The following is a 19,194-nucleotide window of genomic DNA, read 5'->3' as shown; positions in this document are numbered from 1 at the left end:
GTACCCCTAAACACAAGACTTGAAGCCAACAACAATGCAAGGAGAAAGTGAAGGTAAGTAAAAAGTTCTTCTTTAGTATATCTTACACCTCTCTAAGCTTTCGAAACTTTCATAGACAGAGAATTTTAATAGTGATGTATGGGGGGGGGGGGGGGGGGGGGGGGGGGGTAAGATTACAGTATGAACTTATAGTTTTGGTCAGGCAATGAAGCATCATGTGTGAAAAGGTTTGTTAATTACCAGCTGTTGTGAGTTGACAACTTATTTGAATACAGAAGAATTACGGAAACAGTTTTGTGGGTTTTAATAGTAGTTATTTAAATGTATACGCTATCTTAGAACCATTGCCCCTTCTGCAATCAGAAAAGAAGTCCGTATTCAAATACTTTATTTACTAGTCTTTTTGCATATAGTCACTAACTGTGACTTTTGCAAACTTCATAGCACTTTTATACAACTTTTGTACAAACACTAGGATTTGCAATTCACCATGTACAAAAAGCCACTTACGGGTGATGCACTTGGCAATATATGGTACAGTACTTCATAATGCAACACACAATTGTTACATAGTATAGGTATTTGAATTTACAACATGTTGTTACAAAAATAATATATTTACAATCACCTCCAAATAGTACATCATATAGATAGAAGAGTTAGGCCTACATTTAAGAATAGCTACATTTTAATATCAGTATTTATTCAGTGAGTACAAACATTTGAGAGTTAAGAAACATTTTCATTCCCTTTTGAATACCTCTGTGGCATCTTATAGCACTTGACATTTGTTAAACCATATCTGGCCATTAATCCAAGGATTATGATCTTTAGTTTAGTTCTGTTTCTGAAAAAGCAATCTTTTTGTCTTGTGTTATGGGCATGCACATCAGAGCACTTAGTTTCATTATTTTTATGGTCCACAAGAAATGTTATTAATTTGTACAGATACAATGTATATACTGTCAGATATTTATGTTGTACAAAGGTTTCCCTACATGAATCTCTGTATCCTTGTTGATGCATGGTCCTGATTGCTCTTTTCTGCAGTGTTAGGATTCTGTTCATGTGTCTATCAGCAACACATCTGCATACCTCAATTCCATAATTAATAAATGCATATATTGTCCCATAATATGCAGTTTTCAATGTTTGTTCAGAGACAAATTTTGATGGTTTGTTAAGTAAGTACAGTGAACTGCTGATTTTATTGCATACAAAATTGGTCAGGTCTACCCATCTAAGATTTTCGTCTAGGTACATCCCCAAAAATTTACATTCGTCAATGTCCACTTTTTTTGATGCCACTTATATTATCAATACAGGCTTGGTATGAATTGCCAAGTTTAAATGGTAATAGCCAGAATTTGCTAATATTGACTTTTAGACCCTGATCATGGAAGTAAATAGTTATTTGACTTAAGCCATCAGTTGCAGCCAATGTCAAGTCATTAGTTTCTTTGCAAAAGAACAAAAGTGAGGTATCAGCTGCATAAATTACTAATTGGCAGAGCGGAGATTCCTCTACATCATTAATGTAGACCAGGAAAAGGAAAGGGCCCAATATGGAGCCCTGAGGTACTCCTTGTTTCACTGTTTCATAGCTGGATTGGAAATGCTTGATCTGATCATTAATTTCATAACTCAGGTTTTTACACTGCTTACATTGGTTAGATAAGAGATCAGTAGTTGTATGGATGCGGCATTTATTTTGTAAGTTTAAAGTTTACTTAGTAGTAGCTCATGGTTCACTGAGGACAATGCTTTAGTAAGGTCTAGAAATATCCCTGCTATCTGCTTTCCCTCATCCAGGGCATCATACACCTTGTGGAGAAATTCGGTAATTGCCATAATAGTACTGTGATGCTTTTTGAAGCCATATGTTTCTGCTTGTAAATTAATCTTTGTGAAATAACCAAAAAGTTGTATCAACAAAACAATTACAAATATCTTACCAAAAATTGGTATTAGTGGTATGAGCCTGAAGTTCGATAGCTCTTTTTTTTATCCTTTTTATGCATAGTTTAACTGTACTTTTCTTCAATGTATTTGGAAATGTGTGCTTCCTGATACTGTTGATCATATGGGTAATTATTCCAGCTAATTATTGCATTTTTAATTATAATACTACCCAGTCTGTCCCAGCCAGATGAGGTCTTGTTCTTTAAGTTATTTATTATTTTTCCTATTTCCTCCATACTCACTTCCTTCAATTCAAAGGCAGTTTCCAGACTAGGGTAAGGCTTTACCATCCGAGTCAGACCTGTGTTATTAACTGGATTTGCAGCTGAAGATATAAAATGTTCATTAAATATATTTTAGATTTTATCTGGATCATTAATATGGTTTCCTTCAAGTTGGATTATGTCAATCTGAGCATCTAACTTAGGGGTGGCTTTGCGATATATATTTATTATATTCCATGAAGTCTTCCCTATATTTGTTGACTGAGCCATTTCCTTATCTAGGATCTGTTTTTGTAAATTTAGAACTGTTCCTGAAATTTTTTTAGCTTGACTGTACTTATCCTTAAATATTTTCAATTTAGTTGACTTATGTAGCACACTTAGATCCTCGACATTTTGCCCGAGTTTAATCGTGTAAGCTGGAAGAGTCAGTCTGGTGGTTTTTTTTTTTTTTGGGTGAGTTACTGCATTCTTAATTTCTTTCACTGGGCAAGAAAAATTAAGATATTGTAAAATAATATCATAAAATTTGGCCCATTTGTATTTGGACCCTTTTTGCTGAAGAACTAATTGTCATTCCTCAGATGCTAGTTTACTTTTAAAAGCATTAATGTTTTTTCTCTTTAAGCATTCTTTTATGTTCTATGACCTGAGTCCTTTCTTTGATGCTTGTGTGTTCACAGTCTACAAATTGACATTTGTGGTCTTTGTAGTGGAAGTCCACATTCCAGCATCTAATACTCTATTTTACCTATTTACTTAGTATTATGTAATCTATTCTACTAGAAGTAGACTGAGTTACTCTTGTATCTGAATTTACTGCATTCATAAGATTATAGGAGTTCTGTGTAACTATTAGCCTGCTGTTATGGTTATTGCAAGATGTTGCCTCTATATTCAAGTCACTAAGTATTGTTAGCAGCTTGCACAGGATAGAGTAGCATGGAGAGCTGCATCAAACCAGTCTCAGGACTGAAGACAACAACAACAACAACAACAACAACAACAACAACAAGTATTATTACCTCGTTTGGGTCACAGTGTCCCACTATTCTTCTGAAAATATCTATGAAACACCCTACCTCTGATCTTGGTGGACAATAAATGCCAATAATTTTCTGTTTCACCGTGCTCTTTCCTCAATCTTTGATATGGAGTTCAACGCCTGTCACTTCAGTCAAGCCTTCATTATTATACAGATCTAGATGATAATTTATTTACTTTGAGCTGCTCTCTAACAAATACTGCTACACCTCCACCTTTATGATGCTGTCTACAGTAGCTATTTCCTAGGAAACAGCCATCTAGTTTAAAATAAATAATTTCCTCAGATTTCAGTCCATGCTTGTTTAACACAACTACATGAATTGAATGATCATATACAAAAGTCTGCAAAACATTGAGCTTATTTCTAAGATACTGTATATTTAAGTGCATGAGCCTTCATGGTACTTTTAGTTTGTCACTTTGAATTTCCTCCTGTTCTGGATTCTTTATATTGGGCCAAATTCGGTTGGAGTTGGCCCTTTCCACTAGTTTCCCTGCGTGTTGGGATTTAGGGTGATAGCCCATCTGTTTTCACGAATTATTACGTCAACAGCTTTGTTTATGTCTGATGCAAGTCTCTTTTTACCAAATAGATTTAAATGTTGACCATGTGTCGTAAAACAAGAGTTTTCATAGCTGTTGACGTCAAGAAGTCTTACATTTTTAAACTTGGAGCAGAAATGTTGTAAATCTTTATTTGTTCGTTGAATTTCACTATTTACACAAGGCCAGTCCGCCAGATCAAATCTCAGAGGTAAAGTCGTGGCTATCACATTTGTAGTCGATAGCAACCACAAGATAACAATCAGATTTCTTATAAATGCACTGGCTTCATTGCAGTAAACATCGTTTGATCCCACCATGAGAACAACACAGTCACTTTTAGTGGAACTGGCACATTCTTTTTGTATATTGCTGGTTGCATTTCCGAATTTTGCTCCAGGCTTAACAACAGCTGACACACTCACGTTCACCTTAGAGTTTGATATGAAGTTTGAAACATTGCGTGCATGGCTGTCTCCGAATATTTTTAATTTGAATCCATGATGTACTTGTTTCGCATGGCTGAAGAATTGTTCTTTGGAGATTTCGTGGTTTTTTTTTTTTTTAACATTACAGAGCTGTCTTCAAAGTTGTCAGACACAAGCTGGTACTGCAGAGCATGAACAAGACTTCTACTGCAGAGCAGCAACAAGACTTCAAGAGAAAACAAGTTGGCAAATTGGAAAAGAAGATAACGGTTATTTTAGGATACGAGTAAAGACTTGACATCACACAGTATCTTGATCACATAAAATCAACTCACAAGAAAAACGCCTCCGTAGGTGCTACTAGTAGTGTTGTACACAATAAGGATATTTCAAGAAAACCTTCTTCATTGCTGGTATCAGTGTATTTACTTCTGGGAACTGATGACTAACTGTCACTGCCATTCGTTGCAATTCATGAGCTGTATATGTAACATGCACTAAGTTTGGATAAAGTACATTACACAATTTCCCCACTGGAGGCTCTCTCCTTTTATGGCATCTGGCCATAGTACCTCAAGTAAATCATTAATGAATCTCGTAATAGTTGAATTACTTGTTGTCTTCAAACGTTTACAATAGAGTGCCAACACGGTTTACATACAGTCTCAGATTCCAACATGATGACAGCACACAATAATAAACTTCCTCCCCCCCCCCCCCCCCCCCACCCTTCCTGCTATGTAATGAAAACATATGGGACTTACGAAAACGTACAATAATTCTACGATAATATTAAATTATGTAATATTGTGTAGTATAATATGAAATATGCTACTGTATCTCAAAACATGTAAAATATTTAATTTAAAACTTTAAAATAAGGGTCCTCTCAATGAAATTCATCGACATTTTAGTTTTTCTTATAGCTACATATAAAGGGTAAGAATATCTAATTACATAAAATATGTACAGAGGTACAGATTTTAAACTTACCTCGCCAAGTATACTGCACACTGGGCTAATAACACATCACACTCTGGCATGCCTAATAGCTGACAACCATGCATTGTTGAAACTGCCATTGTTAGAGCCATGGGATCTGCTAACCCTGTGGCAATAAAAAGAGCTGTCAGTCTGAACTGAAGAGCACTTCACTGTCAAATTTCATTCATACACAATTAAATTAATTTTGAAAGAAATGCAGAAAGAGGGTGGGAAGATAAGATGATTCAAGCAATTCACTTATTTATCATGGCAAAGGTATAACAGTAAACTGTGAGGACATATTCATTCCAACTAAATAAAATTATAAAATTACAAAATCGAACAATGTAAACTCCATGTTGAAATATCTACAACATACAGGAATTGTAGATTGCTTCTCACCATAAAGATGACAAAATCAGTTGCAGGCAGGCACTACAAAAAGACACTTGCACATTAGCAAAAGCCTTTTACAGAAAAGGAAGCACACAAACATTCATTCACATTAGCAAGAACACCTCACACACACATGAGCACTATCTCCGGCAGCTCAGACTAGAATGCAAATATTACATATAATGGAAGGGAAAGGAATAGCAGGGTATGGGTGGGGGAAGAGAAGAACACTGTGTGGTGCAGTGTGCAGAGATTAGAGTGCCAACAGGGGCAGAATTGGGAGGCTGTGGGGCAGGAAGGTCAGAGTGGGTGGGGTGAGGGGAACTGGGAGCGAAAAAGGAGAGGAGCGGGCTAGGGGAAAACGGGCAGGTGCACTGGCTGAGGGCAGCGTAGAAAGAGAGAATAGGGAGGTGGTGTTAGAACAAAGTCAGTGGAAACTTGGGTGGAAGGTGTGGGGGCAATCGGTTACCTTAGGTTGAGGCCAGGATAATTTCAGAAGTGGAGAATGTGTTGTTGGTAGTGTGGTCCCTGCATGCTCTATCAGACAGAGCTCTTTTCTCCAGCCGGACACTACTCTACCTTCCCCTTCCCTTTCCCCACCCCTCCAGACTGCGGCTTCCATTCTATGTGTCATTTGCATTCAGGTCCGAGCTACTGGAGATGGTGGTCACATTTGCATGAGGCATGCTTGCTTGCATGAATAAATGTGTGCATGTCTGGCTGAAAGCTAACCTGTAAGTGTCTTTTCATTGTGGCTGACTGCAGCTAAATGTGTCATCTTTATGGTGAGTAGCAATTTATTGTTTCCTTATATTGTTAAACAAAATTATAGATGGTGAGAAAATTAAATCACTGAACAACTAAACTAAGTACCATCATAGTTCTGAAAATAAGTTTAGGACATTTATTATTTTGGAAGCAATGAATAAAAGAGAAAAGTGTAATACTTGCATGCCATACTCACAAGTAAAAGCATGTCAAAAAATCATGGAGATACTATACCCATAAAATGTACATGTAGCACATAAAGAGAATTAAAAAGTGGCATTAAGCAGCACATTAATGGACAGTATGCAGCTTGATATTTTATTTTTGTACATAAGCTTATTTCGCTTTATTGCCTTCATCAGCAAATTATCACATTTATTTCTATTTTACATAAAATATAATTTATAAAGGATTTTACATTGAATATTGTACTCATGTTCTGACATCGTAAATGGATGTACATCAACTTTGAGGAAACTGCTATTGCTGTCCACAGTTGTTGCTATAATATATTTTTTTTTTAAACATTAAGTTGTCTGACGATTTGATGTTGCATGTACACTATGTGATCAAAAGTATCTGGACATCCCCAAAAATACACGTTTTTCAAATTAGGTGCACTGTGCTGATACCAACTGCCAGGTACTCCATATCAGTGACCTCAATAGTCATTAGACATCGTGAGAGAGCAGGCTCTGCGGAACTCACTGACTTTGAACGTGGTCAGATGATTGGGTGTTACTTGTGTTACATGTCTGTACATGAGATTTTCACACTCCTAAAAAGATGTTTCAGATGTGATTGTGAAGTGAAAATGTGAAGGGACACGCACAGCACAAAAGCGTGTAGGTCGACCTCGTCTGTTGACTGACAGAGACTTGCCAACAGTTAAAGAGGGTTGTAATGTGTAATAGGCAGACATCTATCCAGACAATCACACAGGAATTCCAAACTCCACAGAATCCACTGCAAGTACTATGACAGTTAGGTGGGAGGTGAGAAAACTTGGATTTCAAGGTCAAGTGGCTGCTCATAAGCCACACATCATTGTAAATACCAAACGACGCATCACTTGGTGACAAGAGCGTAAACATTAGATGATTGAACAGTGGAAAAACATTGTTTGGAGTGACGAATTACAGTACACAATGTGGCAATCTGATGGCAGGGTGTGGGTATGGCGAATGTCATCTGCCAGCTTGTGTAGTGCCAACAGTAAAATTCGGATGTGGCGGTGTTATGGTGTGGTGGTGTTTTTCATGGAGGGGGATGTACCTCTTGTTGTTTTGCATGGCACCATCACAGCACAGGCCTACATTGATATTTTAAGCACCTTCTTGTTTCCCACTGTTTAAGAGCAATTCGGGGATGGTGACTTTCAACATGAGCGGGCATCTGTTCATGATGTACAGCCTTTGGTGGAGTTGTTACATGACAATATCCCTGTAATGGATTGGCCTGCACACTCTCCTCAGTGCAGCACTCCGTGAAGAATGGTCTGCCATTCCCCAAGAAACTTTTTAACACCTGATTGAAAATACACCTGCGAGAGTAGAAGCTGTCATCAAGGATAAGGGTGGGCCAACACCATATTGAATTCCAGCATTAGCGATGGAGGGCGCCACAAACTTTTGTCATTTTCAGCCAGGTGTCCGGATACTTTTGATCACGTAGTGTATATTATAATACATCTGTGTCTATGCTCTGCAAACCACTGTGAGATGCATGGCAGAGCATATGTACCATTTTATCAGTTACCAGGGTGTCTTCCTGTTCCATTCATGCATGGAGCATGAGAAAAATGATTGTTTAAATGCCCCTGCGCATGTAGTAATTATTCTGATCTTCTCCTCGCGATCCCTATGTAGGGGGTTGTAGCATATTCCTAGAGCCATCATTTAAAGTTGTTTCTTGAAACTTCATTACCAGACTTTCTTGGGACAGTGTACTTCTATATCTTCAAGAGCCTTCCAGCCTCAGTTCCTTCAGTACCTCTGTGACACTCTCCCGCAAATTAAACAAACCTTGACCATCCGTGCTGCCCTTCTCTGTATACATTCAATATCCACTGTTAGTCCAATCTGGTATGGGTCCCACACACTAGAGCAATATTCTAGATCTGGTTGCAAATGTGATCTTTGCAGACTGAATACACTTCCCCAGCATCTTACAAATAAATCGAAGTAAAACCACATGCTTTACCCATGACAGCCTATGTGATCATTCCACTTCATATCCCTACAAAGTTTACAACCAACTATTTGGACGGGTCGGGCGATTCCAACAGTGACTCAGTGGTATTACACCCATAGGAGACTACATTGTTTTCATTCTGTGAAGTGTACAATTTTACATTTCTGAAAATTTAAAGCAAATTGCCAATCTTTGACGACTTTGAAATCCTATCACGTTCTAAGTGAATATTTATGCAGCTTCTTTCAGATAGTACTTCATTACAGACAACTACATCATCTGCAAAAAGCCTGAGGTTTCTATTAATATTGCCTGCAAGGTCATTAATATGCAATATGAACAGCAATAGTTCCACTTCCCTGGGGCACATCTGAAGTTACTTCCACCTCTGACAATGAGTCTCCATCCAAAACAACATGTTGCATACTCCCTACCAAAAAGTTCTCAATCCAGTCACAAATTTCATTGGATAGCTCATATGATCATGCTTTTGACAATGAGCATAGGTGTGGTACTGAGTCAAATGCTTTCTAGAAATTCAGAAATACTGCATCTACCTAACTGCCTTGATCCAAAGCTTTCAGTACGTCATGTGATAAAAGTGTGAGCTGGCTTTAACATGGTCAATGTTTTCAGAATCCACACTGAATGGCATTGAGGAGGTCAATCTGTTCAAGATACTTCATTATCCAGAATGAGATTTTCACTCTGAAGTGCAGTGTGCACTGATGTGAAACTTCCTGGCAGATTAAAACAGTGTGCCGGACCGAGACTCGAACTAGGGACCTTTGCCTTTCGCGGGCAAGTGCTCTACCATCTGAGGTACCCAAGCACGACTCGCCCCATCCTCACAGCCTTACTTCTGCCAGCAGCTCGTCTCCTACCTTCCAAACTTTACAGAAGCTCTGCTGCGAACCTTGCAGAACTAGCACTCCTTATACCTCATTATGTTTGAGATAGGAATATGTTCTAAGTTTCTACAACAAATCAATGTGAAGAATACTGGAGGGTAGTTTTGTGGATCTCTTCTTCTACTCTTCTTGCAGATGTGTGTGACCTGTGCAGCTTTTGCAAAAACTGGGCAAGGTTTTTTGTTTGAGGGATCTCTGATGGATTGTACTTAGAAGAGGGGGCTAACTCAGCCGCAAATTCAGTATAGAATCTGACAGGGGCTCCATAGGGCCCTGGAGCTTCCTCCAATTTTAATGATTTCAGTTGTTTCTCAAAGCCGCTGACAATAATACTTATTTCATTTATCTTTCCAGCAGTACAAGGATTAAATTGGGGCAATTCTACTGGGTTTTCCTTTGCAAAGGAAAATTGGAAAACAGTGTTAAGCATTTCAACTCTTCTTTTGCTACCCTCAATTTCAGTTCCTGTCTCATTCACTAGGGACTAGACACTAATTGAGGTGCAATTAACAGCCTTTAGATACAACCAGAATTTATTTGGGGTTTGTCAAATGTCATTTGGCATTATTCTGCTATAGTAGTCATTGAAGGCATCACGCACTGCTCTCATGACAACCAGATACGGTTCATTCAACACCTCTGTATCTACAGCCTTACGCCTTGTTTTACACCTATTATGCAGTAATCTCTGTGCCTTTAGAAGCTGCTTTACAGTGGCCGTATACCATAGAGATTTCCTCCCATTATGAACTGTTATATGGGTACATATCTATCCAGCACATAGTCAACTGTTCTTTTAAACTTGACCCACAGTTCCTCTACATGCTCCTGCCCAGTGCTGAAAGTTTGAAGTTCGTCAATTGAGATATAACACTACAGACTTTTGATGTAGCTTACTGAACATATATATCTTTCTGCTTGTTTTAGTTGTCCTCTGTACTTCGGTAATAACTGTTCACACAACCGCATTATGTACACTGATGTCAGTTTTACTGTAGACATTCTCAGAGATGTCTGGTCTATTTGTTGCTATTACATACAGTATATTTCCATCACAAGTGATGTTCCTAACTATCTGTTCTATGTAGTTTTCAAAGAAGGCATTTAGTAATGTTTCACAGGATTTCTTATCACACCCACCACTAAGAAAACTGTACTTTTCCCAATTAACTGTTGAATGAGTACAGCTTCCACTGATGATTACAGTATGATTGGAGAACTTATATACAAGTGAACTGAGGTTTTCTCTATAGTTCTCAGTTACATCAGGAGATGAATCTGGTGGGCAACAGAAGGATCTAATTATCATTTTATGCCCATGCCTGAAACTGAGTCTTTCCCAAGCAATCTCACATACAACATCAATTTCTACCTGGGTGAATTTGGGTTTCTTGTCTACTGCGACAATCTACATTCCCAAGAGTCTAACCTTTCAATATAAACGTACATTTCCTAAAAAATCTCACTGCTATCAATTTCAGGTTGCAACCAGTTTTCTGTATCTAGTATTATGTGAACTTCACTTTTTTTTATAAGTACTTCACACTCTGGCACTTTGTTGATAGTGCTTCAGCCATTTGCCATTAGGATTATAATTCACTCAGTTGTGGGAGGCATTTTTTTCATCTTATACTGATGCTTCTTGGTTTCCTTACAGCTATCATTATCTAGATTGGATGGAGGGTCACCTAATCTAAAAAATCCTTGTGTGCACCCCACACACAGCCAGCTCCTTGAGTAACAGCCTCTGATGTGTAGTGCACACATTACCCATTTAGAGAAACCATACAATTCTCAATTTTATGGTGCAAGTCCAGGATGTCGCAGCCCAAGTTGTTACAGAACCGTTGAAGTCCCTGATTCAGTCCTTCCACTCAACTCAGAATAAAAGAACCACAATCAGTTCTGGGAACAATGCTGCAAACTGTGAGCTTCGTTGAAACTCGTAAAGACTTAGATTTTTTTCTGATGATCTTTCAAATAGTTTTATTAAATGTGCTGTGTGAAACAGAATGCAATAGGCAGAAGTGTGGTAAGAACTGTGGAGCAAGAGAGGTATCGAAAGTTGTCAGGTCAGACAGTATGTGGCAGTGAGTCGCAAATGGCGCTTGAGAGTGGCGGTATGGAAGCAAGTCTTGTTTGTAGTAATAAAGTGCGTTCAGTGCAATATTAATATCAGACTTTTGTGAGTTAGACACTGTTTGAAAAGTGACTTTTATGATGGATATTCTAAACAGACATTATATTATGCGAACACTGTTGGCTTTTGAAAAATGATGCTTGTGAAGTGACAATGCACTCGTAAACAGACAGTATTGTCATTGGTTTACAACTGAACTGCATTACAGTAACTGTGAATTTAATATTGCTCATTTTTCGTGACAACTAAATATGACATATGCTAAAACACTAACTGCAAATGTGGAAATGGTGTTGCTGAGTAAGCCACCATTTTTGCCAGAACAGTGTTATTGTGAACTATGAATATCAACAGCAGATTGACTGTCTAACCTCGCAATAGGCAAATTACAGTAAATGGAATGTTAATATAAACACGACATATGGACTGTGCCAAACTATCGTGTGTGAAAGTTGCAAATGAACTAATATGACCTTCAAGTGCTGCAAAAACAGTTAATTTGTTCCGGCCTACGACAAATGGATGCTACGCAACTTAATACCACTGCCAGCCCAAAACAGGATGTAAGAAAAAATGGATATACAAATGCCAGGGACACGAATGTATGAACTTCAGGATTTGTATCAGCAACTTCAAACTGCTTCTACCACCATTGCCACATCACACCGACTAAGAACAGATAAGACTCAAACCTATTCCTCTTACCAAGCGGGAAAGCGCCGGCAGACAGGCACATGAACAAAACACACAAACACACACACAGAATTACGGGTTTTGCAACTGGCAGTTGCTTCGTCAGGAAAGAGGGAAGGAGAGGGAAAAATGAAAGGATGTGGGTTTTAAGGGAGAGGGTAAGGAGTCATTCCAATCCCGGGAGCGGAAAGACTTCCCTTAGGGGAAAAAAAGGACAGGTGTACACTCGCACACACACACATATATCCATCCGCACATACACAGACACAAGCAGACATATTTAAAGGCAAAGAGTTAAGGGCAGAGATGTCAGTCGAGGCGGAAGTACAGAGGCAAAGAAGTTGTTGAAAGACAGGTGAGGTATGAGCGGCGGCAACTTGAAATTAGCGGAGGTTGAGGCCTGGCGGATATCGAGAAGAGAGGATATACTGAAGGGCGAGTTCCCATCTCCGGAGTTCGGATAGGTTGGTGTTGGTGGGAAGTATCCAGATAACTCGGACGGTGTAACACTGTGCCAAGATGTGCTGGCCGTGCATCAAGGCATGTTTAGCCACAGGGTGATCCTCATTACCAACAAACACTGTCTGCCTGTGTCCATTCATGCGAATGGACAGTTTGTTGCTGGTCATTCCCACGTAGAAAGCATCACAGTGCAGGCAGGTCAGTTGGTAAATCACGTGGGTGCTTTCACATGTGGCTCTCCCTTTGATCGTGTACACCTTCCGGGTTGCAGGACTGGAGTAGGTGGTGGTGGGAGGGTGCATAGGACAGGTTTTACACCGGGGGCGGTTGCAAGGGTAGGAGCCAGAGGGTAGGGGAGGTGGTTTGGGGATTTCATGGGGATGAACCAAGAGGTTACGAAGGTTAGGTGGACGGCGGAAAGACACTCTTGGTGGAGTGGGGAGGATTTCATGAAGGATGGATCTCATTTCGGGGCAGGATTTTAGGAAGTCGTATCCCTGCTGGAGAGCCACATTCAAGGTCTGATCCAGTCCCAGGAAGTATTCTGTTACAAGTGGGGCACTTTTGGGGTTCTTCTGTGAGAGGTTCTGGGTTTGAGGGGATGAGGAAGTGGCTCTGGTTATCTGCTTCTGTACCAGGTTGGGAGGGTAGTTGCGGGATGCGAAAGCTGTTTTCAGGTTGTTGGTGTAAGGTTCGAGGGATTCAGGACTGGAGCAGATTCGTTTGCCACGAATGCCTAGGCTGTAGGGAAGGGCCCGTTTGATATGGAATGGGTGGCAGCTGTCATAATGGAGGTACTGTTGCTTGTTGGTGGGTTTGATGTGGACGGATGTGTGAAGCTGGCCATTGGACAGATGGAGGTCAACATCTAGGAAAGTGGCATGGGATTTGGAGTAGGACCAGGTGAATCTGATGGAACCAAAGGAGTTGAGGTTGGAGAGGAAATTCTGGACTTGTTCTTCACTGTGAGTCCAGATCATGAAGATGTCATCAATAAATCTGTACCAAACTTTGGGTTGGCAGGCTTGGGTAACCAAGAAGGCTTCCTCTAAGCGACCCATAAATAGGTTGGCATACGAGGGGGCCATCCTGGTACCCATGGCTGTTCCCTTTAATTGTTGGTATGTCTGGCCTTCAAAAGTGAAGAAGTTGTGGGTCAGGATGAAGCTGGCTAAGGTGACGAGGAAAGAGGTTTTAGGTAGGGTGGCAGGTGATCGGCGTGAAAGGAAGTGCTCCATTGCAGCGAGGCCCTGGACGTGCGGGATATTTGTGTATAGGGAAGTGGCATCAATGGTTACCAGGATGGTTTCTGGGGGTAACAGACTGGGTACGGATTCCAGGCGTTCGAGAAAGTGGCTGGTGTCTTTGATGAAGGATGGGAGACTGCATGTAATGGGTTGAAGGTGTTGATCTACGTAGGCAGAGATACGTTCTGTGGGGGCTTGGTAACCAGCTACAATGGGGCGGCCAGGATGTTTGGGTTTGTGAATTTTAGGAAGTAGGTAGAAGGTAGGAGTGCGAGGTGACGGTGGGGTGAGGAGTTTGATGGAGTCAGGTGAAAGGTTTTGTAGGGGCCTAAGGTTCTGAGGATTCCTTGAAGCTCCGCTTGGACATCAGGAATGGGATTACTTCGGCAAACTTTGTATGTAGAGTTGTCTGAAAGCTGACGCAGTCCCTCAGCCACATACTCCCGACGATCAAGTACCACAGTCGTGGAACCCTTGTCAGCCGGAAGAATGATGATGGATCGGTCAGCTTTCAGATCACGGATAGCCTGGGATTCAGCTGTGGTGATGTTGGGAGTAGGATTAAGGTTTTTCAAGAAAGATTGAGAGGCAAGGCTGGAAGTGAGAAATTCCTGGAAGGTTTGGAGAGGGTGATTTTGAGGAAGAGGAGGTGGGTCCCGCTGTGATGGAGGACGGAACTGTTGCAGGCAGGGTTCAATTTGGATAGTGTCTTGGGGAGTTGGATCATTAGGAGTGGGATCAGGATTGTTTTTCTTCGTGGCAAAGTGATATTTCCAGCAGAGACTACGAGTGTAGGACAGTAAATCCTTGACAAGGGCAGTTTGGTTGAACCTGGGAGTGGGGCTGAAGGTGAGGCCTTTGGATAGGACAGAGGTTTCGGATTGGGAGAGGGGTTTGGAGGAAAGGTTAACTACTGAATTGGGGTGTTGTGGTTCCAGATTGTGTTGGCTAGAATTTTGAGGTGTTGGGGGGAGTGGAGCTGGAAGTGGGAGATTGAGTAGATGGGAGAGACTGGGTCTGTGTGCAATGAGAGGAGGTTGAGGTTTGTTGGAAAGGTTGTGTAGGGTGAGTGAGTTGCCTTTCCGGAGGTGGGAAACCAGGAGATTGGATAGTTTTTTGAGGTGGAGGGTGGCATGTTGTTCTAATTTGCGGTTGGCCTGTAGGAGGATGCTATGTACAGCCGGTGTGGATGTGGGAGAGGAAAGATTGAGGACTTTGATTTGGGATAGGAGTTGACGGGTATGTTCATTGGCCGAGTCGATGTATAGGTGAAGGATTAGGCGGGTGAGGGCTATGGATTGTGCTGTTTGGAACTGGTATAAGGACTGATGGAAAGAAGGATTGCAGCCAGAGATGGGAACTTTAAGTGTGAGGCCTTTGGGAGTAATGCCAAATGTCAGACAAGCCTGAGTAAATAAAATATGGGAGCGTAATCTGGCTAGGGTGAAGGCATGTTTGCGGAGGGAATGTAAATAAAATTTAATGGGGACGTTGTAGGGATGTTGTGAGGTTGACATGGTATTAGTAGGTGGAAAGGGCAATATGAGGTTAAAGTGAAAGCAAAGAGAGATTTATATAGGGAGAGATAAAGGTGTGAAAAAAGTCGAAAAAGTGTTGGTTTGAGATGAGCTATGTTGATCATGTGCTGAACTTAGGTTGGTGAACAACAATGGGTGCAAAGGTTGGGTAGTTATGTTGTCTCCAGATCACGTTAAAGGGTGGGGAAATTCAAGAAAATTTCGACAAAAAATTTTTTTCGAAAAAAGTTTCGAAAAAATAATTTGCGAAAAAATAAAATTCGAAAAAAATTTTCGAATAAAATCTCGAAGAATATGTGTGTAAATGTATTCAAAGGACTGGTTATGTACTGGCAGGTTATGATAATGAGGCTAACAATTGTTTGATGAAGAAATAATAACGTGTAAACCTGTGGGAAGCTGCTAAAAAATGATCGGTTTTGTGGGAAAAACGGGAATGGAAATAAAACGAAAGTTGTTGGAAAAAAACTGAGATGGTTGTGTAATGGGTGAAAGGAACTGAAGCTGTGAAATAGTATTCACGAGTTTACCCGAAATGTTTGTAAACTTGGGACAATGGATTTTATAGCAGCGGTTATGTTGAAAGCGTTGAAAATTTTAGGTTATGGTCCTACTCCAAATCCCATGCCACTTTCCTAGATGTTGACCTCCATCTGTCCAATGGCCAGCTGCACACATCCGTCCACATCAAACCCACCAACAAGCAACAGTACCTCCATTATGACAGCTGCCACCCATTCCATATCAAACGGGCCCTTCCCTACAGCCTAGGCCTTCGTGGCAAACGAATCTGCTCCAGTCCTGAATCCCTCGACCATTACACCAACAACCTGAAAACAGCTTTCGCATCCCGCAACTACCCTCCCAACCTGGTACAGAAGCAGATAACCAGAGCCACTTCCTCATCCCCTCAAACCCAGAACCTCTCACAGAAGAACCCCAAAAGTGCCCCACTTGTAACAGAATACTTCCCGGGACTGGATCAGACCTTGAATGTGGCTCTCCAGCAGGGATACGACTTCCTAAAATCCTGCCCCGAAATGAGATCCATCCTTCATGAAATCCTCCCCACTCCACCAAGAGTGTCTTTCCGCCGTCCACCTAACCTTCGTAACCTCTTGGTTCATCCCTATGAAATCCCCAAACCACCTCCCCTACCCTCTGGCTCCTACCCTTCGAACCGCCCCCGGTGTAAAACCTGTCCTATGCACCCTCCCACCACCACCTACTCCAGTCCTGTAACCCGGAAGGTGTACACGATCAAAGGGAGAGCCACATGTGAAAGCACCCACGTGATATACCAACTGACCTGCCTGCACTGTGATGCTTTCTATGTGGGAATGAGCAGCAACAAACTGGCCATTCGCATGAATGGACACAGGCAGACAGTGTTTGTTGGTAATGAGGATCACCCTGTGGCTAAACATGCCTTGATGCACGGCCAGCACATCTTGGCACAGTGTTACACCGTCCGAGTTATCTGGATACTTCCCACCAACACCAACCTATCCGAACTCCGGAGATGGGAACTCGCCCTTCAGTATATCCTCTCTTCTCGATATCCGCCAGGCCTCAACCTCCGCTAATTTCAAGTTGCCGCCGCTCATACCTCACCTGTCTTTCAACAACTTCTTTGCCTCTGTACTTCCGCCTCGACTGACATCTCTGCCCTTAACTCTTTGCCTTTAAATATGTCTGCTTGTGTCTGTGTATGTGCGGATGGATATATGTGTGTGTGTGTGTGTGTGTGTGTGTGCGAGTGTACACCTGTCCTTTTTTTCCCCCTAAGGGAAGTCTTTCCGCTCCCGGGATTGGAATGACTCCTTACCCTCTCCCTTAAAATCCACATCCTTTCATTTTTCCCTCTCCTTCCCTCTTTCCTGACGAAGCAACTGCCAGTTGCGAAAGCTCGTAATTCTGTGTGTGTGTTTGTGTGTTTTGTTCATGTGCCTGTCTGCCGGCGCTTTCCCGCTTGGTAAGTCTTGGAATCTTTATTTTTAATATATTTTTCCCATGTGGAAGTTTCTTTCTGTTTTATTTAAACCTATTCCTCTCTTTGAGAAACTCACAATTGTGACAATTTAATTTCTTGGTGTAACAGACAATCTCTTAATGTTTCTCTCTGTAAATAAAAGTAGTATTGTAAAGACTATCCACCTTCAGTGATGCTGACCCCACCATTAACAGTAGTTATTGCCATCATTTATTTGTTTTACTTTCCAGTGTATTTGTAGTAGTCGTTGCATGTGTTGTGTGTGTCTTTGGAAGGGTGTGCTTCAATGTGTATATACTGTAGTTTAGGCAGGAGAATTTGTGTGTTGTACTGTGAAATGTGGCCAGATGTGTAATTTGAGGCATCCGCCATTAAAGTTATTTACACCAACCAACTACAAAGATGAAGCTTACTTGCCATTGGTTCAAGTTGATGTATTGGTGGGAACTTTGAATCTAACAACTGCCAAAGTACGCGATCTTCATTTACAAGTCACTTAATGTCATTTTCCCATTCATTCATGTTTAGATACAAATTTATCTGGGTTTACCTGTCACTGGTAAGCAAAATTACAGTATATTGTGTCCTTATTTATCAAATTAGCTTCAGAATGTTTTACTGTTTTCACTATCAAAAGGTTTTATTATCAGAATTTTAACAGGATTGGGAAACTTCTCATGTAGAGGTTTGCTTTTGAAGTTTACATGAGTAAAACGGGTTCTTGGGGTTAATACAATATTAATTTACTTAATGCAGTTTTTCTTTTAACATTTTCTGATTGCAAATTCATGGTCATAGTAAATCTCCAGGAACCATGCTCTTCACAAACTCCATGCACAAGGTTGGTCTTCTCAACCTTCTCTGTCAGTTACTGGAATGACCCAAATATGACCTTGGAGCCTGCCACAACCTGCACTTGGTTGCACCCTATTCCCTCAATGGCTGCTGGAATACTTTCAACATGTTGAATGAGGCCTCCTAGGCATACACATTGAATGCACCTGGTATCCTTTCCTGTCCTTTGCTGCCACTTCCATAAGGGGTACCATCATTCGCCATATGTTTGAACTCCCCCGAAATAGGTGAAGTGAGTCCCATTGGCTCAGTTTCAGTTTCACTGGAAGCCAATACATTGTTTGTTAGGGGGATCGGTACAACACCCTGAATCCTACCTGATCTCAATCCACCTTGAAAAGGAAGCCTAGATCTACCACTGAAACATCATCTGCAGTCAAGTGGACAAGTAATTAACAGATCCCGTACTTTCTGCATAGGAGGGAGATTCAACAGGAGAGAACAGTTCTCGAGATACCTTTGGTACCAATATAACGGGTACCTGACTCTCGGGAGCTCTTCCAACACACAGCGATTTGTAGTACCAGCCAATCATTTGGCAATAGAGTGATTTCCAACTATTTGTGGATGTCAACCAACTCATACCGTGCTCGAGAACAGCATTCACAGTGTGGTCGCATTTTGGCTGGTGCAATGTATTACAATACAGTAAAAAAATAATGTTAAATTAAACCTGCTGATTATCTTTTAATCTGCTGAGCTAAGAAGTTGCCAATCCCCTCTAAGAACTGAAGCAAATACACAAAATAAGATTTCAATTAAGACAACACAAAAACCAGTGGTAAAAATTACTAGTGTCCTAAAATGTTT

General features: G+C 40.9%; 1 protein-coding gene across 1 annotated transcript in view; it reads right to left on the bottom strand.

Annotated features, from left to right (window-relative positions):
• The window catches only part of LOC126272215 (ATPase WRNIP1-like), an 84,423-nt gene that overhangs the window by 22,937 nt on the left and 42,292 nt on the right, over positions 1 to 19,194 (bottom strand). The window contains exon 7 of the mRNA XM_049974915.1: positions 5,198 to 5,312. Within this exon, the coding sequence (XP_049830872.1) occupies positions 5,198 to 5,312 (115 nt within the window). The remainder of the gene's footprint in view (positions 1 to 5,197; positions 5,313 to 19,194) is intronic.

This window comes from Schistocerca gregaria, chromosome 5 (assembly GCF_023897955.1).
Source record: "Schistocerca gregaria isolate iqSchGreg1 chromosome 5, iqSchGreg1.2, whole genome shotgun sequence".
Lineage (NCBI taxonomy): Eukaryota > Metazoa > Arthropoda > Insecta > Orthoptera > Acrididae > Schistocerca > Schistocerca gregaria.
This window is presented reverse-complemented; position numbering and strand designations above follow the sequence as displayed.